The sequence below is a fragment of the Manis pentadactyla genome, chromosome 6 (genome assembly GCF_030020395.1).
Source record: "Manis pentadactyla isolate mManPen7 chromosome 6, mManPen7.hap1, whole genome shotgun sequence".
Lineage (NCBI taxonomy): Eukaryota > Metazoa > Chordata > Mammalia > Pholidota > Manidae > Manis > Manis pentadactyla.
This window is the reverse complement of record NC_080024.1, coordinates 49738278-49764080: the sequence shown is the minus strand read 5'-3', so window position 1 is coordinate 49764080 and position 25803 is coordinate 49738278. Positions and strand designations below refer to the sequence as shown.

Sequence of the window (25803 nt, the reverse complement as noted above, 5' to 3'; positions counted from 1 at the left end):
GCATGGCAAAACTCTTTACAGGAAGAGGTGGGGAGAAAGGGAGAGACAGAGAATGTCAGACTGCATAAACTGTGTCATAAAGCTAGAAAATTGAAAAAATGGAATCTTAACTAATCTTTTGGAGTGCATTAAGAAAAGAGAAGAATCTTGGGACACATGGTTTTCCAGAACAAGTTTAAAAGAATGGCATGTGGTTAAGGAACTTAGGTTTACAGGAAAAATATTGAAATGTTAAAGTCCACTTTTTTTTTTTTTTTTGGTATCATTAATCTACAGTTACAGAAAGAACATTATGTTTACTAGGTTCCCCCCTTCACCAAGTCCCCCCCACATACCACTTCACAGTCACTGTCCATCTGCGTAGTAAGATGCTGTAAAATCACTACTTGTCTTCTCTGTGTTGCGCAGCCCTCCCTGTGCCCCCCATGCACTATACATACTAATCGTAATGCCCTCTTTCTTTTTTCCCCGCCCTTATACCTCCCTTCCCGCCCATCATTCCCAGTCCCTTTCCCTTTGGTAACTGTTAGTCCATTCTTGGGTTCTGTGATTCTGCTGCTGTTTTGTTCCTTCAGTTTTCCTTTGTTCTTATACTCCACAGATAAGTGAAATCATTTGGTACTTGTCCTTCTCCACTTGGCTTATTTCACTGAGCAAAATACCCTCTAGCTCCATCCATGTTGTTGCGAATGGTAGGATCTGTTTTTTTCTTATGGTTGCATAATATTCCATTGTGTATATGTACCACATCTTCTTTATCCATTCATCTACTGATGGACATTTAGGTTGCTTCCATATCTTGGCTATTGTAAACAGTGCAGTGATAAACATAGGGATGCATCTGTCTTTTTCAAACTGGAGTGCTGCATTCTTAGGGTAAATTCCTAGAAGTGGAATTCCTGGGTCAAATGGCATTTCTATTTTGAGCATTCTGAGGAACCTCCATACTGCTTTCCAGAATGGTTGAACTAGTTTACATTCCCACCAGCAGTGTAGGAGGGTTCGCCTTTCTCCACAACCTCGTCAACATTTGTTGTTGTCTGTCTTTTCGATGATGGCAATTGTTACTGGTGTGAGGTGATATCTCATTGTGGTTTTAATTTGCATTTCTCTGATGATTAGCGATGTGGAGCATCTTTTCTTGTGCCTGTTGGCCATCTGAATTTCTTCTTTAGAGAACTGTCTATTCAGCTCTTCTGCCTGTTTTTTAATTGGATTATTTGCTTTTTGTTTGTTGAGGCGTGTGAGCTCTTTATATATTTTGGATGTCAATCCTTTATTGGATCTGTCATTTATGAATATGTTCTCCCATACTGTAGGATACCTTTTTGTTCTATTGATGGTGTTCTTTGCTGTACAGAAGCTTTTTAGCTTGATATAGTCCCACTTGTTCATTTTTGCCTTTGTTTCCCTTGCCCAGGGAGATATGTTCATGAAGAAGTCACTCATGTTTATGTCCATGAGATTTTTGCCTATGTTTTTTTCTAAGAGTTTTATGGTTTCATGACTTACATTCAGGTCTTTGATCTATTTGGAGTTTACTTTTGAGTATGGGGTTAGACAGTGATCCAGTTTCATTCTCTTACATGTAGCTGTCCAGTTTTGCCAGCACCATCTGTTGAAGAGACTGTCATTTCCCCATTATATGTCCATGGCTCCTTTATCAAATATTAATTGGCCATATATGTTTGGGTCAATGTCTGGAGTCTCTATTCTGTTCCACTGGTCTGTGGCTCTGTTCTTATGCCAGTACCAAATTGTCTTGATTACTGTGGCTTTGTAGTAGAGCTTGAAGTTGGGGAGCGAGATCCCCCCCCCACTTTATTCTTCCTTCTCAGGATTGCATTGGCTATTCAGGGTCTTTGACGGTTCCATATGGATTTTTGAACTATTTGTTCCAGTTCATTGAAGAATGCTGTTGGTAATTTGATAGGGATTGCATCAAATGTGTATATTGCTTTGGGCAGGATGGCCATTTTGATGATATTAATTCTTCCTAGCCAGGAGCATGGGATGAGTTTCCATTTGTTAGTGTCCTCTTTAATTTCTCTTAAGAGTGTCTTGTAGTTTTCAGGGTATAGGTCTTTCACTTCCTTGGTTAGGTTTATTCCTAGGTATTTTATTCTTTTTAATGCTATTGTGAATGGAATTGTTTTCCTGATTTCTCTTTCTATTAGTTCATTGTTAGTGTATAGGAAAGCTACAGATTTCTGTATGTTAATTTTGTATCCTGAAACTTTGCTGAATTCCGATATTCTAGTAGTTTTGCAGTGGAGTCTTTAGGGTTTTTTATGTACAATATCATGTCATCTGCAAATAGTGACAGTTTGACTTCTTCTTTACCAATCTGGATTCCTTGTATTTCTTTGTTTTGTCTGATTGCCATGGCTAGGACCTCCAGTATCACGTTGAATAATAGTGGGGAGAGTGGGCATCCCTGTCTTGTTCCCGATCTCAGAGGAAAAGCTTTCAGCCTCTCGCTGTTCAGTATGATGTTAGCTGTGGGTTAAGTCCACTTTTTGTATGTGTGGTGTAAACATTAAACTACGCCTCTAGTCTGGGAAAGAAAAATGAAGCATAAATAAAATATCCAAATTTGGTGTGTTTCAATTGTATATTACTGAAGTTAAAAGACATGCTATTCTTTTGCTTTAGAAATTGAAAAGTCATTTACTAACTAAATCTATTACAATAATGTGAGTGGTTCTCTTTTTGAAACTAACATGTTGAAAGCAATTCTGTCCCTGAAGATTAATGTACCCATTCAGACACAAAGGAGATTAAACATATGTATTTGGTAATTTTTGCAAAACCAACAAAAGAAATTCTTTCATTAGAAAGCCCGGACCTTAAGATTTCCCAGATGTTCCATTTGGGTGGTTCTTGGCCAGACCAAGCCAGGGAGCCGGGTCTCCTGCTGGCTGAGGGAGAGCACTGATTGACTGAAAGGGCACAATGAGAACTTGACTGAAACGTGCAGGATGGATTCAAACTTTCAATGAAGGTAAGTTTCTAATTTTTCTAGTCTAAGTCTTCTAGCTGTTTTATTTAGTGAGCAAATAAGAATAAATTTCCATTTCTTACTGGGTTGCTTCACTGGCCTTTTATGCCTTAGTGCACCTTTGGAACTTCTTTTTCAGCAATTAAGGTAATGTTTTGCAGGAAATGATTCAATAGGTGAAGGTCATGGTATCTCAACTCTGACATGTTCCTAGGTGGTTATCTCCTTTCTTGTTCCTCTGGCTATTTTTCCTGTTTCCTAAGTATGGGCTTCCCTTCATTCTTTTTCTTCTGCTGCTAGGGAATGCCCAATCATATTGTCCTTCTTGCATTTCTTCCTAATCAATCAGTATTGAGTAGGTTTTCCATTTAGTGTCTTCCCATTCTGGCAGTCTCACTTGGCCTGAAGGTTTGTGAGGGAACTGGAAAGATTAGCTATGAAAGGAGCTTTCTGGGTCAGGTCACTGTTAACATTCATTTGTAGAGAGTTTGGTAGTAGTGAGGAAAGACCTGTTAGATTAATCCATACTTTGTATTATCCACTGTATTCCCTCCATAGCTTGGATGATTCCTAACTAAATGCTGGGAATAGACAAAGGAAATTTTAGGAAGTAGAGATACTATTTTAAGTTGGAGAATCTAATCACTTCTCAATGATCAATGGACTTGGAATTAAATTCTCAATTCTGGTTTCCTCACTGTGCTTCGTTAGCAGTTTACTTGAATTTTCTGAGGTTCAGTGTCCTTATCTATGAACTGGACTAAGCCTCGCCTTAGGCAATTGTGAGGGTGAAACAGCGCATGGGAAAGCACCTGGCCTAGTGTCCGGAAAACGCAAGCCTCGATGGTTTTAGCCTTCTTACTTCCATTAGGACTTACATTTTTTGTCTGAAAATTGTAGAGGATTTAATGCAAACATTTTATAGCATTTGAAATAAAGCTTAAAGGTCCTTTTAACAAGCTCTGAAAATCCTGGGTAGTGTAAGTAGAGGATCCTTAACTAAAGTGGTGGAGAGGGAAAACTGGTATCAGTCAGAAAGAGACCCAGAACCAAGGTAGATCATGGGTGTGTTTCTTTAAAGCAAACCTGATTCAAAAGCCACTATTTGTAGTCAACATATGTCATGTTTTTGGGCTGATTGGCACTTTTTTTTAAAGCTATTTGATAAAATTTCAATACAGATTTATCAATTTTGCCTCATTTGCTTTATCAATTTTTCTGTCTCAACATACACACATTTTTTTAAAAATCATGAGAGTAAGTGGCAGCCATCTTCTCTTCATACCTGAATATCTTCATGTATATTTCATAAGAATTTTTTTTACACTAATCAAAATCAGTAAATTTAACATTGATATAATATTATTATCTAATCAGCAGCCCATCCATTGTCCCGGTTATGTCATCTAACTTCTTTTTACCCAACCATCCTCCCCTTCACCTCAGACCAGTCCAGGGTCATGTATCGCGGTTAGTTGTCATGTCTATTTAGTCTCATTTACTGTGAAGCCGTTTCTCAGCTTTTCTTTGTTTTTCACGACTTTAACATTTTTACAGCTATATAGGCCCGTTGCTTTATAGAATGTCCCTCAATTTGGGTTTGTCTAATGTTTCCTAATGACATTCAGGTTGTGCATTATTTGCCAGGAATACCACAGAAGTGATGCTGTGTTCTTTTCAGCATATCATCCTATCAGGAATCACAGAATGTTGGTTTGTTCCATTATTGGTGATAGTAACTTTGCTCATTTGGTTAAGGTCCCATCAAAATTCGACCTAGCAACATAAACACATGTGCTGTATTAGAGGCACCTTGAGCCTGATGACTCCTGCCTGCTCAAGCCCAGTACCCAGAATTCTCATCTTCATATTCTGCCTTCTGCAGAACCCAAACTACTCATTCTCAAGCCAGAGCATGGGCTCTCTCATGAAACTGATTCACAAGTATATCAACAGAAGAAGAATAAAGCTGAACAAAGGGCAGTCATTTTCCTGAAAAGGTCGGCAGCAGAAATCTGTGGGTTTTAGGTAGTGCAATGTTCTCTAAAAGTCTGCAGCCATATACTGAAGAGGTGGGTTCTTGACAGCAGCTTTGGGGCTGGAAACAGCATGCTTGCTCACCTGTGTGGGTCTGCACATGGTTCCTGGAAGTTTAGCATTGTGGTTGGTTCTCTAGCCCTCCCAACAATTCTGTCAGTTCTCCAATAAATATTTATTTTATCAAGATACGGATTATACATAGTAAAATGTACCTATCTTAAGTGTATAGTTTAATGAGTCTTGACAATTATATGCACTTATGTTACTTCCAACCAAATATAGAGAACATTTCCACCACTCCAGAAAGTTCTGTGTACTTTTAAGGGCTATATACTGAGTGTTTGTGTCCCCTGCAAAATACATATGTTGAAATCCTCATCCCTAATGTGATGATATGAGGAGGGTGGGCCTGTAGCAGATTATTCGGGCATGAAGGTGGAACCGTGAGAGACCCCTGCGGGCGCCCTTCCGCAATGAAAGGGCTCAACAGGATACCTGCCAACCAGGAACATGCTCTCACCACATGTTCAGCCTGCCAGTCCCTTGATCTTGGAATTGCCAGCTCCCAGAACTGTGGAAAATTTCTGTTGTTCATGAGCCACACCGTCCTTGGTATTTTGTTACCGAAGCCCAAATGGACTAAGACACCAGTCAACCCCGTCAAACCACAATTCTGGTTTCATCACTATAGATGAGTTTCACCTTGTTGAATAAGTAAGTTTATTTATGTCTCTTACCAAATTTGCAAAGTTTTCAGGCCATTATTTTGTGAAGCACTTTTTCAGTCCTGTTCTCTCTCTGATCATTCCAGAACTCTAAAGGCATGAATATTAGATCCTTTGTATTTTGTTGTCCTGAAGGGGTCTGTTCTTTTTTTTTCCTCTCTGTTCTGCTGCTGAGCCCATCTACTGAGCATTTTACTTTGGTTATTGTATTGCTCAGTTCTAAAAGTTCCATTTGGTTCTTCTTTATATCTTTTACTTCTTTGCTGAGGCTTTCTATTTTTTTCATTTGTTTTAAGCCTCTTCAAAATTATTTGTAAACCTATTTTCATCATAGATGCTCTAAAATCTTTTAAAGATAATTTTAATATCTCTCTCACTGTTGGTATCTATTTTTTTTTTTTCCATTTAGTTTGGGATCTTTCTGGCTCTTCGTTTGATGAATAATTTGTATTTGAAACCTGGGTATTTTCTTAGTATACTATGAGACTTTGGATCCTATTTTACCTCTGTCAGTTGGCTTTTTCTCACACTCCTCCAGCAGGAGAGTGGGGGTACTGCCTGGTTACTGTCACGTGGAGGTAGAAGACCAGGTTCCCCATTCCATCTCTGTGGACACCAGAGGGGGTTTTCTTCACTACTGAAGGGCAAGAGTGGGAGTTCCAGTTCCCATGTGGTCTCCACACCCCAGGGGAATGGCCTGGGTCCACCGGGCAGTAGTGGAAGTCCTGATGCTCCTCTAAACCTACTCAGATACCACCCCAGTGGGGAGGGAGAGGGAGAGGTCCAAGCTTCCTGAGTGATCTCCATTAACACTGTGGAGGGAGGGTTAGGGCTCTTCCTGCCCTTTGGGACAAATTTCTGATTCCCTCCTTGTCCTCTGATAGCCCCCTGGCAGAGTCAAGCTTTGTGAGGCTAGAAATCTAGGCTCCCTGCATGGTCTGTGCTAGGATGAGGTCTCAGGGTTTTTGGGCTGTTGGGCCAGAGTGGTTATTGTCAATATTTGCTGACTTGTTAGACTTTTGTTAGGGTTTTTTGGTCTGCAGCATTGGCATTTTTAAATTTCTGGCTTCTTCAGCAGCCATGTCTGAGTTACATGATGCAAAAATAAAACTACAGAAATCACCACTGGTCATCTTATGTTGTTTTATATATAATGTTCAGGGTTTTTAGTTATACTTCATGGAAAGAATCTACTCCATCTTTTGGAAGCAGAAGTCTCTATTTTTCTTTCATGAAGCATCTATTCAAGCTCTTTGCCCATTTAAAATTGGGTGCTGGGTCTTTTTGTTATTGCTTTGTAGAGGCCATTTAGGTATTCCTTTGTCAGTTATGTGCTTTGCAAACATATTCTCCCAATCTGTAGCTTGCCCTTTCACTTCTTAAACTGAGTTTTATGAACAGGAGTTTTAAATTTTGATGAAGTCCAATTCTAGCTATCTTTTGAAATAAATTCCTTTACTGCTAAATGAGCCAAGGTAATCTGTTGCTTGCAGCTAAGAATGATGGCTGATAGAAGCCTTGAAAGAATCACTTTGATACTTATACATACATTGATTTTCACTTACTTGATACTTAATACATCAATGACTTTAATGTGCAAAAAACATTTTTACAATCCATTTTTGGAATTGTCTCCACAAAAAAATTGTGACATTACTAGAAATAAGGCTCATTACTTTAGAGTTTTGCCTAATTTGCCACCTCAAATACCCTCTTAGAACTTAATTATCTGTCTGATCTGGCTCTGTGAACTTTGGGCTTTTGCACAAGTAAAATTCCCTCTCAAGGTATGATAAATTGACACAACAAATATCATGTAAACAGATGTGCTATGAGTTCTGATGGTTTGCATTTACCTAGTTTTCCTACCTATCCACCAGTCAGTTTTGACTGAACATGCTTAGTTACAGACTCCCCCGTTAGCACCTACTCCATTTGAGTTCACTTGAAACAGTCTTTCCAGGCAGGAATACTGTGGGGCTCTAAGTTGCTGAGAGGACATCCTTTTTAGCCCTATGCTGAGAGAGCCACAGTCTTTCCAGCCCAGAGGGAGTACTCATGATGGATCGAAGTAGTGAGGAAATGCTAGGAAAATGAGACATCTCCTTAGCTCTTCCAGACTGCAAGAAATGAAAATGTACCTAGCACATTTATATCCTAATATATAAATACCCATTCCTGATAAAACAAATGATTTGGAGATAGTTGTGATTTGGACTGACTATAGCTCTGCCTCCTGCTTTTATGGGTGTCTGACGACTCCTGCAAGCCCTAAAGTCTTATTGAAGGGAGTGGCTTTTCTGTTTATCTTTAATGGAGAGAATTGTGGTGACACTGATAGAGCTGCTCCTCAGCTCAGTGGTGATTTCTCCAGTGATCAGGTGTTACATGTTGTCCATATAAGATAACAAGGTGACAGTCAGTCCAAATGGGATTGAACTAACCAGTGGTTATTGAAACATGAGAAGTGCCATAGATAGTGTACCAAGGGGAATGGCAGAACTTCACAACCACATCTGTGATCTTGATCCTTTTTTGACATAACATATAGGTATTAAAAATAAACATGCCACAGCCCCTAAGGAATTGTATAATATTTTGAAAAGAACAAAATATACAACCGGCAGATAATAAGGTTAGTCACATTAAACTCCTTAGGCATATAGAGTCCAAGTTTTACTTACCACTTGGTCATCATTTATTCACTGTAATACAAATTTGCCGTGTAACTTGAGGGTGATTGTTGGGAGTAAATACTTATGAAATAGGTTTTGAGTTTATAACTGCTAACCTTATTGTAATAAAAAGTTTTTTTTTTAATAATAAAAAAACACTTAGGTTAAAAGTAAACCATAAAAGAAAGTATGCTTACACAAATGAAGAAAAATTACAACTGATCAATATATATATTTCTGAGTGTTTAGTAAAACATAAATTTCTATCTCTGCTTTTAATACTTCAAATCCCCTCCACAAACTGCCAGAATTGGGAAGAACTGATCTTTCTGAGTACATATCCTGTGTTTCATAACTTGCGGCATTTTGTGGGCTCCAGAAGTAATACTTGTTTCTGCCAAATATTCACCAACTCTTAAATACAGAACTCAGGTTCATCAAAAAACATTTCTGCAAATATTGTTGATAGCTGTTTCCACAGAATAACATTGAGTAGAATATTAAGTTCCTTTATACCTATAAAGGTAATGCTTTTGCTTGGTAGAAGAAGTTAACTTTATCAGTTCATGGAGATTGGCCTACCTAGTGTAGTTATACTGTATATTTGATGACCTGTAATATGTATCTGTCATATGTATAAAACGTACTATGCATTTGTGACAATAAAATGTAGACCAATAAGAAATGATATTTTATTATTTAAATGATTTTATAATGTACACACCAATGCTAATAAAAATATATAATAGGTGGAACGCATCAATGGCAAAGTCAGTTGTAATTCACTTGAAGGTTCCCACATTTCAAAGTATAAGCCTTTCATAGATAAATGAAAATCCTTTATTTTGTAGAATCTTAACCTTTTCCTGTCAGAGGCTGAGCAAGGCAAAGGCATCTCTATTAGCAGAGCAAGCAAAGCAGAGATGAAAAAGAAAGGTCACCATACACCTTGCTTACACTGAGCACCTGGACTGATGATTCTGTGTTTCCGCATCCTTCATGATTTAGCAATCAAAACAGAAGCATAATCCCAGTCTAGACAGATGTGAAAGACCAGGTTCCATCTAAAGTTGTTTTCCCTTTTCATACTATTTGCAATTTAAAGGAAATAATTCTTTCTGTCTACTAAGGTTTTAAAACATTAAGATGGTGGGTTCTTTTTGTAGTGAATTTGAAGGGCTGATGCTTCACTCTACTTCTAGGCTATGAGAAGAAACAAAGTTTAAGGTCAGTGATCAGTACAGGGCTGGTAACATGGTGACTCTTTAAAAGCAAAGACATTCAAAAAGGATTTTTTTTATGGGAGTATTTTAACAAATAGGGGCTTGCTTTGTATATACATGCCATAGTTAAGACAAAATTTGGACTGTTATATTCAGAAAATAGGTATTTCATTAATTAGCCTTTACGTGTGTGTGTGTGTGTGTGTGTGTGTGTGTGTTACAGAGAGAGAGAGAGGTTATTTTTTAGCCTAGTAAGACTCTCATCTCCCAAGAACTTTCTAATTAGGTAAAATACTGGTAAGTCTTCTTACCAGAAATTGTAGGCAAAGTATACCTTACACAATCATGAGAAACTGAAGTAGATTATCTAATGAGACATCTGTTTAAACAGATGTTTTAGTTAAGAGAAGTGTAAACATGATTCTGAATTTACAAATATGTTGGTTATTCTACCTCATTTGGGAGATTGAGCCAAGTTTATGAAGATTAGAGGAAGTCTGAGTCTGGAAAAAATAAAAGTATTACATAAATGCAGAGAAAGTAATACAGTCAAGTCAGCTGGCAATTATTTTAATCATTATTTACAGGGCCTTCCATTGCTTTACCTCACTGCTCACATACAAGTGACCTGAGTTACTCCATCTTCCTGATCAAACTGTCCATCGTCTAATTCCCGTAGGACGCTGTCACTGCTGCTGAGCCCAGAGAAGCTGCTGTACTGTGCTGGCCTCCTCTCCTTCGCCCAGCATTCTCTGGAAGGAGAGAGCAGGCACTCCTCTGAGTGCCTGCTCTCCGTAGGTTGTGACGTGGCCGTGTCCAGTCCAACGCTCCTACTGGTGACTTTGTTCCTGTCTTCACCTTTTATATGCTGGCTGGCTTTCCTCTGAAACACAAGAGGTTGAAAGCCAGGAGTTAAAAAGATGGGTGCTTTCCTGTCCCTCTGATCTAGCACCTACTGTTCTCTGAGTGAAATGTTCTTTCCTTACTTCTCTTCAAAAGCATCTCATGAGCTCATCTTCAAAGATCAGCTTCGAGCCACCATTCATATTCCCTCTGCCCCCTGTTAAAAATGAGCTCCCCTCTCTCTATTCCACAATTCTTTATAGCTTCCTGGCACATCATTCTCCTCATAGGCAGGAGGGTTGTATACACCTGTGTGTCCCCAATGACACCTCTGAGTGGAGAAACCTGCTGAGATCATACTACGGGGAACAAAGCAGGACAAAAATGCATTCACGGTTCCATTCTCTTCCTGGTGTTGGGATCTCACCAGCAGAAGGAGTGCCTGGGTGGCTACCTCATACCCATTTCACACAGGAACCGGCTGCACAGAAGACACAGATAATTCAGAGTTTGCATTGAAAGAATGCCTGGAGCAGCTTCCTAAGTCACTTGGCCCCCGTGCCTCATCCAGCTGCACACTGGTCCTCCGGACCCTGGGCGTGCTCAGCAATGGACCAGCTCATGCTGCGGACTGGCTGAGAAGCTGTGGATGTTTTTGCTATGAAATATTTGCTGAGGCCTGACATTGTCCTTGGTGTAGTTCACAATAAAGGGGACTTGGTCTCTGCCAAGGAAGCTTAAGTCAAAATAAGATACCTAAGTCAATAAAAGGAAAGCTCAGGGAGATAATTGCAGTATCTCACCATGTTCAGACTCCTGAGGAGAATTCCTTACAGGGGCTTCTCTATGATGGATAACATCATATTTATTAGAGTATGATTGTATACAAAAGACTGAACAAAGATAAATAAAAAAGGATGAAGATTAAATAAAGATTTAAAAAATAATAAAAGCACAGTAATTTCCCAGTTTACAAGGAGTTTATTCACTGCAATTTTGTTTTTTATGTTAGGTGGGAACTAGGATTACATTTTCCTAGATGTAAGAGCTAAAATTATAACGTTCTTAAGAAAAAAACCATAGAAGTCAGATGTCCAAGCTAGTTTTACAAGTTTGTTAACCCATAGGTTTGTTGAACTGTAGTGTATAAGATACAAAAGTATTTGCAAATACTTTTCACGGCAAGTATACAAACAAGCAGCTTTATTAATTGGATTTTGTGGGCTCCTGTGGCATGTAACCTTACTTGTGACACAGTGTAGGAAGATGCAGCCCTCAGCATGTTGCACCAAAGAAAGGATTGTGTTGGCAGCTTATCTTTTTCTTGGCCAAGTTACTGTAGTCCTTGAGCAAGTTTAAGGGAAAATGGCTACAGTGGTTCCTGCCTCAACTGAGGCCCGCCTCATGCTCCCGTGTCAGACATAGGTTGGTGGTGGCAACATTTTCCACTGGTTCCTTTGCATTCATCAAATGCAAATATCAGATCTCAAATCTATTTCCTTTCCATTCTCATTCACCAAATGCATGGAATTTAATACAGCAGTGGAACCTGACAGATATACTCTTAGCCTTGGGTCAGAATTTGAGAATGGACTTTCTCTCTGGCTTTGAAAAACTGTTCAGCAAGGATTCAGCCTTTTGGCTGCAGGCAGGGCTGATGGGTACTGCCAGTCTGGGCTCCTTTCCAGGCCTGGGTACTGCCTCCCTTTCCCACAAGCATAGCGAATGCATTCACTCTTGAATGACCTCTCAACATTGACTGAATGAAAATGGGTAGGCGGGGGCGCCTGGGAACACTTGTCCACCTGGCTCTTTCTTTCTTCACCAGCACCAGGGCCAAGGGTAAATTTTGCAATAAATGCCTTATTGTATACCAGCCAATAAAGGCCAATTTTCTCAATAAAAACTGGTGTTATTCAGAATAAGATATTCATAGTAATTCACTTTTAGATAAGTTTAATAATCAAATAGCCACCCATCAAATGTAAATTTCAAATATTAGAAGATGACAAAATACCTAACATGGTAATTCTAAAATAGATTTCAGAACAAATGCTTTTCTTAAACCATGTGACTCTTAATAAATACATCTTCATTAATGATGTTGCCTTTCCCATTCCACCTTCATACCATGTAAAACAATAGCTTTTCCAACAAATCAAACTGCAACATTCTTATAAGTTAGAGTGTAGGAGTCTAAAACCTGACCAGTCCTTGGATTGCATCTACTTTAACCTCACATTCTACAGAGGTAGGACCCAGGCCCAGAAAGAAAATGGGATTTGTCCAAGGTAAAGGAATAACTGGCCTCAAACCAGAGCCCAAATTCTTACCTTATTCTTTTCATGCTATATTACCCACACCTACAAAAATATTAGTAGATTTATGGTTGAAGATTTATGTATTTCCCAAATAAAATTTCCCTTCAATTATAAAAATAACACATTCAAAGTAGAAAATCTAGCAAAACACAAAGATAAAAGAAAACCCACCCACAATTCCATCTCAGAGATACCACTGTTAAAAATTGGTGTATTTACTGTTTTTATTCTTTAAGTATATATGTACTTGTATATGCACACAGATGTGTATAGCTCACTTTTCCATTTAGCACTGTATTTTCAATATTTCTCCATGCCAATAAAGATTTTTCATGCTACATTTCCAGTCTTATTCATATATCTTCTCACTTTCTTCTGATATTTTCACCATAAAATTGGGGGAAATTATACCAAGATTTGGATGCAAATCTAATTCCACCTTGATAATAAAATCAATTAACTTTGTGGCGAGGTTGTGGAAAAAGGGGAACCCTCCTACACTGCTGGTGGGAATGTAAATTAGTTCAACCATTGTGGAAAGCAGTATGGAGTTTCCTCAAAAATGCTCAAAATAGACTTACCATTTGACCCAGGAATTCCACTTCTAGGAATTTACCCTAAGAATGCAGCAGCCCAGTTTGAAAAAGACAGATGCACCCCTATGTTAATCGCAGCACTATTCACACTAGCCAAGAATTGGAAGCAACCTAAGTGTCCATCAGTAGATGAATGGATAAAGAAGATGTGGTACATATACACAATGGAATATTATTCAGCCATAAGAAGAAAACAAACCCTACCATTTGCAACAACATGGATGGAGCTAGAGGGTATTATGCTCAGTGAAATAAACCAGGCGGAGAAAGACAAGTACCAATGATTTCACTCATCTGTGGAGTATAAGAACAAAGGAAAACTGAAGGAACAAAACAGCAGCAGAATCACAGAACCCAAGAATGGACTAACAGTTACCAAAGGGAAAGGGACTGGGGAGGATGGGTGGGAAGGGAGGGATAAGGGTGGGGAAAAAGAAAGAGGGCATTACGATTAGCATGTATAATGTGTGTGGTGGACACGGGGATGGCTGTGCAACACAGAGAAGACAAGTAGTGATTCTACAGCATCTTACGCTGATGGACAGTGATTGTAATGGGATTTGTGGGGGGACTTGGTGAAGGGGGGAGCCTAGTAAACATATGTTCTTCATGTAATTATAGATTAATGATACCAAAAAAAAGTGAAAAAAAATCTATTAACTTTGAGAATCATTCTCATTTAATAAAAATGGGTGACCCACTTCAAATACATGAGATTTCATGACAAATCAGTTGAATTTAGGGCATTCTACCATGCTGTCTTGCATTTTTCACTGTCAATTTCTTAAAAACAAAAACAAAGAATTATATTAGCAATTATAAGACATTGCATTTTCTTGGACAGTGTTATGATGGCAAGAGTAGAAAAGAAGCTAACCATGTGGTTTATAAAACAATAAAAATATGGATTCTCTTGAATAAAAACATTCAGAATGTCTTTTCCTTGCGAGTCTTAGGCTCTGGGCAGGATCAGGAAGCCGCTGGAAGTCTGAGTGTAGCTCTAACACTACTTGCAAGAGAGGTTTTGAAACATGCAGAGAGAAAACATGTCTGCCTGCTCACAGAAGCTATTTCTGGGTCTCCCCGGCTTGGGGCTGTCAGAATCATTCAAGTCTGGGAGCGAAAAGGATGTAGTGGACAATCACCTGCCCAGCCAGCTGTCCTAGCTACTTTCTTCTCTGCTGCAGGGTGGCACCTGACCCTATCAGATTAGGAGTCCTTCCCTGGGTTTCCTCTACCAACTCCAGGACAAAGGACCTTTTTGACAAGGTGGTCATGCGCATCTCGTAAGAGACTGTCCACACAAGCACACATAGCAGCTGAAACACAGAGCTAAGAGAGAACATCCTGGCGATGCTGAGTCTCTGGTGTCAACACTGGAGGCCTTCGTTCTTGTAGTTCTTTTTTTAATGTTTTGAGCAATGCCAGTATTCCTCCTACTTACCACATAGGCTATTCTGAGCAGGGTTTCTGCTCTTTATTACCCCAAGGGACAACAGTGGGTAATATGGAAACAAGTGTGGGTGGCCCAAACCCGCCAGCCTGACTGTGGCCATAGGGGACCAGTGACCACCTTTCCTCTTCTGCTCACAGCAGGAAAAAGCTCACTTACTGTGAGCAAAAAGCATTCCCTAGGTGACTAACTTCATTAATGATAACAACAAAAGCCTTTCATCTTCATTTTTACCGGATGGTTTTTGAGATGCCTGACATTTTCTGTTTACACCAGTACCTGCTTTGATTTCACATGGACTTCATTCAGTTGAGGATACTTACTGATAATGAATGAAATATGACGCTTATGATTTTCAAATAATTTCAAATGAACTTCAAGTGACTGACTTAAAAAGTAAAAACAAAGACTGATAATCACTGTCTTACTGTAAGGTAAAGAAAAGTTAATGCATATATTAAGTATTTCTCAGTATTCACATAGTTTTGTTAGTTACCTTAGAAAAGATCTAATTTAGAACATTTTTCTGGCTGCTGCTCCTTCACATTTTAGTTTGTGTTAGAGAAATGATTTAATACCTGTGCCTAAGAAGTCTTTACCTCTTGAAATCATTCATTTTGAGATACATTTTAAAGACAGTTATTTAAATGCAAAACTGCTCTAAAGAAGAAAAATAAATGTAAAATTGGAACATTAAAATTAAAATCCTGTCTCCCAAGGTGTATTCTGTCCAGCTTTCTTTTAATAACAGAACTCCTCCTGTACGATGCCTCTCGGTTGTTAGCTGGCCATTTGGTGTTTCCCTGTGGTTCTGGCACATGTTTGCCCAGATCACATGTCCAAGCCTGCCTTGCATCTGCTTGTGGTAACAAGTTCAGGCAAATTGGATGTGAGAAGAAGCCTCTTTGAATTGGGGTCAGTGCCTTAGAAGCATGCCTAGGATTTCTCTTTCCTACTACTTGCTGGCTGGGAACGACAACAAAATGTGGTAGCACCCTGAGTCCAAGGCAAAACCCGAATGTCGAGGTGGCAGAGCTGACCAGTCATGAAGCAGAGCCTTGCCTCACCCCAGGATACCTGCCCATCTTTAGACTCTCATGAGAGAGATCCTTCTGTTGTATTTAAATCATTTTATATGGGTCTTTCTGGCATAGCTTCTTAGTAACTAGTTAGTTACCAACTAATAACTAACAAAAAAAATTGTGGTGACTAATGCTTTTGAGCTTAACTTTCCCCAACTTTCCAATTATGGAAAATTTCAAGTATATAGAGAGTTTACATAATACAACGAACAATCACATACCCACTACCTGACTCAACACTTGTTAATATTTTGTCATGTAAAGCATTTTTTTGAACATCAAAAAATATCAATACACTACTTTCCTATATACTAACTGAAGGTGATTTTTATCTGGAGAAACTGGAGGGTTAGGAGTTCCTGGATTTTTCTTCAGTTTCTCCACAGTTACAGTGTTAATCATCTCGTATGGAAAGAAAAGCATTCCTATGAAAACAAAACCATTTCACGTGATCAGGCACCGTACTGCACCCTCTTCCTATTTTCTAACTTAATCCTCCTCATAACCCTGGGGTAGAGATTAATGTTGTCCATATTTTACAGATGAGGACCCAGAGGCTTGGAGAGTGGCTGACACTGTGCATGTGTGCACACACATGCACACACACACACACACACCCTGGAATAAACCTTTCATGGTTTATTGTCTACTGCTAAGAATACCACTAGATGGAAACTACTCTGACTTAGTGGAAACTGAATACTTGTAAATGACCTTTGTTTCTTTTAAATAATTATCGAAGGGAAATTGGCTGAAGAATTTAACTGAAATAGAGATTTTTATGCAGTAAAAAAATCTGGTGGGTTTCCTTTGAGTCTTTAAAAGAAAAAAAAATTAAGAAAGGAGATCTTGGGAGAAATACTGAGAACATTTAAAAGATGGAGGTAAAATCCTGGTCAGAGTCTCTCACTCTGCTCAGCATAACTACCTCTTCCTTGAATCAGCTTAGAGGCTTCCCCCCAAAATAAAAAAAAATGAAAATAGATAAAAGGAACAGTAAGATAAAAAGAACCTTGATTTATTACACTATACAGCCGCATGGTGAGAAGAGGGAGGGTAACAGCCTCCTTCTGCGTCATTAGAATTCCATTACCCAAGGACATCAACCATTAACCAAAGGCCGAAGGACAAAGACATAAAAAAATGTCATGTATGTGGTCTATAAATCAAACAGTATGGTAAATTTAAAATTTAAATTATTATACAGTAAAAGTATATATAGTTCTATACATTTTGGTGTATGTATCAATCTGTGTAACCATAATCAGGACACAGAACAGTCCATTATTCCCTCTAACCCACCCCTGCCCCCATGCTATCCCTTCATCATACCCTCCCCAACACCTGATCTCTGGCAACCACTGATGTTCTCCACACTACAATTTTGTCTTTCTGAGAATGTCATCTAAATGCAAGTCTGTGACCTTTTAGACCAGGTTCTTTTAATCAGCATGCTTTTTAGATTAATCCAAGTTGTGCATACCAATAGTTTATTCCTTTTTATTTCTGGTGATTTTATTGTATGGATATACCATGGTTGTTTATCTGTTCACCAATTGAGGACATTTGGATTGTTTCAGTTTTTGGAGATCATGAATAGAACTGCTATAAACATTTATGCATAGGTTTTTGTGTGAATGCAAGTTTATATTTCTCTAGGGTGAATACCCAACAGTGAGACTGCTGGGTCATATGGTAATATGGTTAATCTCATAAGAAGCTGTTACACTGTGTCCAGAGTTGTACCATTTTGCATTCCCACCAACAGTATTTGAGGATTCTGATTGTTCCTCATCCTTTTCAGTTCTTGGTATTATCAATATTTTAAAATTTAGTCTAATAGATGTGTGGTAGTATCTCATCATGGTTTACATTTACATTTCCCTAGTGATGATTTCAGCATCTTTTCATGTGCTTATTCCTCATCTACATATATCCTCATTAATGAGTTAATCCAAGTCTTTTAACTATTTTTTAACTGGGTTGTTTAATTTCTTATTGTTGTTTCGAGAGTTCTTAATACATTCTGGATGTAAGTCCTTTGTCATATATGTGATTTACAGGATTTTTTCTCCTAGCCTGTGGCTTGTCTTTTCATTTTCTTATTGTTATTCTCAGAGCAAAAGTTTTAATTTTGATGAAGTCTAACATCACTTTTATTCATGGTTATGCTTTTGGTGTTGTGTCTAAGAACTCTTTATCTAGCCCCAGTTCATGAAGAATTTTACCTATTTTTTTCTGAAAACTTTTCTAGTTTTACTAAAACAAACTATTTTTCAGTAGCTTAAAGAAAACTAGAGCAGTAAATGTATGAATATTCTGAATTGACATTTTTCCATGTTGAAAAAAATTCTCAAGCTATCTAGACTATTGCATAAGACCCATTTGTGAAACAAAACAAATTCCCAAGGTAAAGGTCTTGATAATTCAGAAGAAAAAAAAAGTCCCAACAATGTATTTTTTTCATTATTCAATTCTCATTCCCCTCCCCTACGACAGGGGCATGAAATAGATTTGTTCAAAATAAAAGAACTGTTGAGTGCAGTTGAATACAGAGTCTTATAAATACTGACATTAGTAGAAGAAAGAAACTTTCTTAAAGGGTTAAACTCTGGATCAGTTTCTACGAGCCCATGAAATTGATGATCATAATGAAAACTCATTGACAATTCTAGGGCAACCCTTTTAATGTCTCAAATTTTAGAACTAAATACCCTTGAAAAAGTTCTTTGAAAAATTTTATAGATGTAGCAATCAGCCCCTTCCAAACAACAACTGATTTCAAGGTAGAAGCAAGAACAGTGCCATTATGGACTGATAACTACATATATTTTTTCCCAAGTTCATATTATAAAGATAACTTTCACAAAATACATATGAGATAGCTAAATTAACTCTATGGTAATATTAATAGCTAGTTTCTCATTAACACTACTACTTTTTTTGAGATTGAATAACAAATTGTTTCCACTAGAGAAAACCAAAAGAATTTACAAATTGGTTTTCTGTTATAGCTGTTAGATACTTTAGCTCCAGACTGAACCACCTACATGTTCTGCCCTGAAATAATTTCAGTATCCTGAGAAATTTCCTGCTAGGAAAGTTAAACACTTCCCAAAGGAAGAAACAGTAAATTCATTTAGAAGCAGAAATCTAAGTTGTAATATATATTATTCCTGAGCTTCTCATTGATGCAACCTATTTATATACTTTCTTAGTATTACACAAATGAGCCAATAATTTTATATTACAATGGGTGTAAATATAAAGATCACACAAAGAAAAGCTACCACTAGACGTCTGAATCATATTTAAAATTAAACAAAAAGGGCCAAAATATTTTCAGGGAGTCAGAGAACTGATATCTAATCCTAAATAAAAGAGACTGTGAAGCAGTTGAATTTGGGTCTTTTATCTTCACAAACACCAATTCCATGGCCCTCAATAAATCAAAATCCCACATGGCTGTGAATTCTGTTGATCTTTCCTCAGAAATGGTGGACATTTGCAGAATGATTTTGAAAAAAGGAAAGAAAGAAAAGACTGTAGCATAGTGAGAAGTTGCTCTGGCGAAGAAGAAAGAATGCAAACCTTTTCTGCATATTATCTACATATTACTCATCCTTGCTTCTTTTGATATAATATTTTCCAATGAGCTGGTGAACTTGAGTCAACTCACTGAGTGGGATTAGGGGGCACTGTTCTGTCACAGTCTTTCTAATATCTACAGACTTTATCAGGCTGCTCTCCTGCTATGGGGAAGTATCCTCCTATCCACCTTTTAACCTCTCCACCTACTTAGCTGTCAAGCCAGCTAGACTCTTTTCAAAATTAAAGCAAAGCAACTTGGCATGGTGTTATTACACATACTACCAGTCTAGCTTTGCTAGTCTAGAACATTTGAAAGTTTTCTAAAACAGTATTTTCTGGATATACAGGAAAAATTACTTTAAATAATTTTCCAGCCCATTCACAAATTTTCTGTTTTGAAAAAAAATATGAACTTGAGGAGGTAATGTAAAAGCTGTCAGAGGTCAAGACAGACAATATTGCACAGATCTGTTGCAGTATTAGGCATATTCACTTATAAGACATAACTGTAGGGGAAGAAAGACTTTTTCCTCTACCCTTTTATATTCAGTACCTGGGGCTTGCAAATTAAACTGACAAAAGACAGATTAACAGTAAAAATGATTTATTTTAGATGCACATGGGGGCTTCATGGAGAAAAAGTGAAAACTGAAAGGGCAGTTAGGTGTGTGAGCTTATATATCATTTTAACAAAGGGCAATAAATTATGGGAAAATAACTGCACAAAGGAAAGGAGTTTGGCTTTCTATAGGAGGTAAATTGCTAGAAGGTAAGTATGTGGGGAAACTAATGGAAGATAAGGGTTATTGAAGTAAGGTTTGCTTGTGTAGACTCAAGTCAATACCATTTCCAGTGACAAGAATCATCTCTGGTGATTAAGAGTCTTCTCTTCTGGTACAGAAGAGGGAGACAACTATAAATAGAAATTGATGTCGTTTTAAAAAGAGAAATTTTTGCCTTGCATTTCATCAGAAAGGAGAGAGTAGAGAGTTCCTTTTGTGTCTAAGTTTCTTAATTGCCTTCATCTCAAAAAAAATCTTTGTGCCAAAGCAAAATATCAATATTGGGGTAGCATATTCTGATCCCCTTCAGAAGTCTCATATTTCCTGGTTTCTGGCACCTTTCCCTTGTTATATATTGACTCAAAAGACTGTTTCCATAGCAAGTACACACCTTCCTCATCTGTAGTCAACATTTAGAATTACAATGAGAGTTGAAGGATCAAATACTTCACTATAACATTTAGTTCACCAAGCATCAATTTTACTCACTTTTGGTGTTTGAGGAACTGAATTCCACATAACTGGTCTCTGAAGAAACACAACTTGCTTTGTAGTCAAATTTCCTTCACTGAAAATTAAAACAATAGTAATAGTATTTGTGAATTAGTAATTCTCTATATTTTACACTTGGCTAGAATATTCCACATGTATTCTTTGTAAAATAATCATCTGATACAAAATAATTATGAAATATTCTATGTAACTTGCAGCTTGAAAAGCAATACAAAGATTCCTAAAAACTGAATATTATCATTACAAATATTTTTTAGTGTTTAAACCTTGCAATCTCACTGTGCTAACATAACTATTTTCATCTCCTGTGTTCCCTCTTAGTCTTTATCAACATGTGTACTTTCTCTACAGAAATCTGTTGTATTTCTATACAATAATGAGCTAGCAGAAATAGAAATTAGGAAAATGATCCCATTTAAAATTGTCTCACAAAGAATAAAATACCCAGGAGTAAATTTAACTAAGGAGGTAAAAAAACTCTATTCTGAAAACTATAAGACACTGATCAAATAAATTGATGATGGCATAAAGAAATGAAAAGATATTCTATGCTCATAGATTGGAAGAATTAATATTATCAAAATATTCATACTAAGAAAAGCAATCTACAGATTCAATGCAATCCCTCTCAAAATACCAATAGTATTTTTCACAGAATTAGAACAAATAATCCTAAAATTTGTATGGAACCACAAAAGATCCTGAAGAGCCAGAGAAATCTTGAGAAAGAAGAACAAAGCTGGGGATAGCATGCCCCCTGATTTCAAACTACATTATAAAGCGACAGTTACCAAAACGATATGGTGCTGGCACAAAAATAGACACATAGATCAACAGAACAGAACAGAGAGCCCAGAAATAAACCTATGTTTAAATGGTCAATTAATAAATGACAAGGGAGGCAAGAATAAACAATGGGAAAAAGACAGTTTCTTCAACAAATGGTGCTGGAAAAACTGGCAGCTACATGCAAAAGAATGAAACTGGACAACTTTCTTAATACCATATATGAAAGTAAACTCAAAATGGATTAAAGACCTAAATATAAGACTTGAAGCTATAAAACTCCTAAAAGAAAACACAGAAAACTCTTGGACATCAAACTGAGCAAATTTTTCTGGATATATCTCCCAGGCAAGGGAAGCAAAAGCAGAAATAAGTAAGTGGGGACTATATCAAACCAAAAAGCTTCTGCACAGCAAAGGAAACCATCAATAAAACAAAAAGGCAACCTACTGAATGGGAGAATATATCTGCAAAGGATTTATCTAGTAAGGAGCTAATATCCACATATATATAGAACTCATAAAACTCAACACCAAAAAAACAAATAATCTGATTAAAAATCAGAGCAAAGAACCAGATAGACATTTTTCCAAAGAAGACATACAGATGGCCAACAGGCACATGAAAAGATTCTCCACGTCACTGATTATCTGGGAAATGCAAATCAAAACCCAGTGAGGTATCAACTCACACCAGTCAGAATGGCTAATATAAAAAAGACAAGAAATAAGTGTTGGTGAGGATGTGGAGAAAAGGGAACCCTTGCACACTATTGGTGGGAATGTAAATTGGTGTGTCACTATGTAAAACAGTATGGAATTTACTCAAAAAATTAAAAATAGAAATACCATATGACCCAGCAATTCCACTTTTGGGTAATTGCCTGAAGAACACACAAAAAACACTAATTTGAAAAGATATATGCACTCCTATATTCATTGCAGCATTATTTATAATAGTGAAGATATGGAAGCAACCCAAGTGTCCATCAATAGATGAATGGATAAAGAAGAGGTGGTACATCTATTCAATGGAATATTGCTCAACCATAAAAAAGAATGAAATCCTGCCATTTGCAACAACCTAGGGGGTATTATGTTAAGTGAAATAAGTCACACAGAAAAAATCAAATACCAAATGATTTCACTTATATGTGGGATCTAAAAAAATAAAACAAATTAATAAACAAACAGAAATAGACTCATAAGTACAGAGAAAACTGGAGATTACCATGGACATAGGGGGTAGGAGAAAGGGAAAAAGAAATGAAAGGAATAAAGAGGTACAAACTTCCAATCATTAATTAAGTAAGTCATGGGAATGAAAAGTACAGTATAGGGAATATAGTCAATAATATTGTAATAACTTTGCATGGTGACAGATGGTGACCACACCTATCATGGTGAGCATTGTCTAATGTATATAATTGTCTACTCACCATGTTGTACGCCTGGAACCAGTATAATATTGTATATCTGTTAGAGTAGGTAGATAGCTAGACATAAGCAGGGAGAGGGAGGGGGATTTCAGAGGGATGCTTGCTTATAGTCTACACATCCAGGCAAGCTGTTCCCATGGGCTGGGGGGCTGGGGAGTGAGGGTAGGGATAATAGGCCAAAACTGGCTGGTTCCAACTGGGAGGAGAAGCTGACCCTGACTTCATCTCAAAATACACTATACACTCATTAACCTAGTAAAATTCAAACTCTTCCGTCATTAGTATAGCAAAAAATCACACCTCCCTGTGCCAGACAGTTCTGATGGGGATCAAAAGTAATCAAAAATCCCTCCAACTGACCTGAGGGTGGGGCGACCTGGAACTCCAGGAAGACTCCACCTGTTCCCTTTGAAACCTATATTCATCTCTTTTACATAAGAAAGACTCCCTATTGTTTCCTGCTCAACCCCCTCTGGATCTGCCTGTACCCCAACTGTTGGGCGCATACTGTCTCCTTTCTTCAAACTCTAATTCTCCAAATAAACTTAATGCTTAGGACCTTTTCTGAGTCTGTCTTGAATTTTTCTTGCAAAAGACCAAGAACCCGTCTCTGGCGACCTATCAACTACACTTCAGTTAAAAAATTTTTAAGTAGTTTGTATTTCTGCATGCCTTTTACCACTGCATATTTGCATTTCTGTGTTCCATGCTTTTCACTGAATGCACTTTCCTTGTTTATACACTACAATCATATTCTTAAGACCTGCACAGCATCTCAGAGTTAAGATAGCAACATGTACTAAGTCTTTCTTTAACTACTGAAAAATTTGTTTCCAGTTTTCTGCTAATTATAAATAATACTTGTATAGAAATATGTATAGTCTTCCTTATTCTCATGAGATTTCCGTAAGATAAATTCTCAGGTGTCAGGTTATTAGGTCAAAGGGATATGATTTAAGCTTCTTGGCATGAATTGTCAAATTTGCTTATAAAAATAGAGACCAGTGTGAGCTGCCACATGTGAGGAACCTTATATACATTTTCGATTGAGGGACTTGAGCCACAGCTATTTTTATTTTCAGATGCTTCTTTGTAGTCAGCTACTCAGTATTCTCCTTATTTAACTATCATCATGGCAAATTACCCCTTGCCAAAGACTATTTGGGGTTTGTATTTCTCTGAAATGCTTTTCACAGTCTCCATGGATTTATGGGGAGGAGTGTCTGTAGCTAATGTTGCTCAGTTACGACTTTTATTATGCAAAAAGCCCCAACAAAACCTCACTATTAGGGGCATATTATGCTGAGCTCTTTTTCTGGAAAACAAATGCAACATTGAAATTCTGGCCCTAGCAGTGTATGTCAACCCCACGTCACTTGAAAAATCCCAAACTTACTGACACTCTTGAATTTTGAAAAACAGCAAATCTTCTCCCAAAGTGGTAGAGGCTGCTGCTTTTTTTATTTTTATTTTAAGAAGACTGCTTCTAGTCTAATATCATTTTAGTTTGACCTTACATTCAATTAGAAGGAAAGACTTGGTGTGAAATATATTGTAACATTTGGGAACAACTTGAATCATCACCAGATGTCAGTTATGATGCAGGCATACAGGGAAGTGACTTGGAGTGTACAGAATAGGCTGGTCTGTGTTTTGGAGGCGTGGAGTATACTAGAAAAGGCAGTGGTTTTGGAACGAGATTGTTCCTGGGTTCAAATCCTGACTCTACCATAATAGCTAATGATAGCTGAGGACTTTCGTAAAGTGTTAAATTCTCTGACTTTGATTTCTCATCAGGGATTTTGTGACAAATAAATAAGTCAGTGTGTATGAAGAGCCTCCCCTGTGCCTGCCCCTTGAGGGAGCACAACAAATGTGATTTCCTTCCACTCCTCCATTCATTTAATGAGATGTGGGGTGGAGTTTAGTGGAGGAATCAAGAATACCTTCCAGACAGAAAAGTCAAGGGAGAGGATGCATGAGAATGGGGCAGAGATTTCTTAGTGATGTTAAGGTATGTGATCTGGTAAGAATCACATGAGGGAAGCAGGCTTAGAACTATCCAAAGATGAGAAGGAAGGATCAAAGTAGAATTATTCTTCTTGAATAGAAAGTAGAAATCAGGAGAATAACAAGGTAGGGAGTCTAATGTGAATTCTTTCCAACCAATCATAGGAAGAGGCAAGTCTGAAACACTAGGATGTGCTGGGTGCTTATGCCTAGTGCTGCTTTTCAACTTTTCCTCTGGGGTAAAACAGCAAGTGAGGTGATGGTTTCTTAAAGGCTGACTGTCTTAGGACATTACTGGATGCCCAGATGAGGCTGGAAGATTAGCATCACCCCATCTCCTGGGAGGTCCTTAGAGCCAGATCCTCAGTTTGAAATATGTCTGGAGCCTCTACATCCCTAGTTTTCTGAGGGCCATTCTGATTTAAAATAGGTCCTACAGTTTTCAGAACCTCAGTGTGATGCGGAACTCCTTTTGGTTTAGAGTATTTAATCACAGTAGAAGTAAGAGAAAGAGGTCTGAAGCCTTACAGAGGGACACCATGTGGCAGGGCACACGCGTCCTTTCCCAGTGTCCAGTGCTCCTGAGGTGATTCTATGTACTAGCCGGGATAGAATATCTGCCTGTAGCACAGATTTCTGAAAGGATCGGACCGGTGAGCTCTTCATGCCACCAGCGTGCTTCAAATGCGCTGAACGCTCTCAGGTGCTCTCAGCTCTCCTATTC

General features: G+C 37.9%; 1 protein-coding gene across 1 annotated transcript in view; it reads right to left on the bottom strand.

Annotated features, from left to right (window-relative positions):
• Window positions 1-9119: 9119 nt before the first annotated feature.
• Window positions 9120-25803, bottom strand: part of RFTN2 (raftlin family member 2) — a 69133-nt gene continuing 52449 nt past the window's right edge. The window contains exons 8-9 of the mRNA XM_036900527.2: window positions 20822-20900; window positions 9120-10547 (exon numbers count right to left, since the gene is read on the bottom strand). Of these exons, the coding sequence (XP_036756422.2) occupies window positions 10278-10547; window positions 20822-20900 (349 nt within the window). The 3' untranslated portion in view covers window positions 9120-10277. The remainder of the gene's footprint in view (window positions 10548-20821; window positions 20901-25803) is intronic.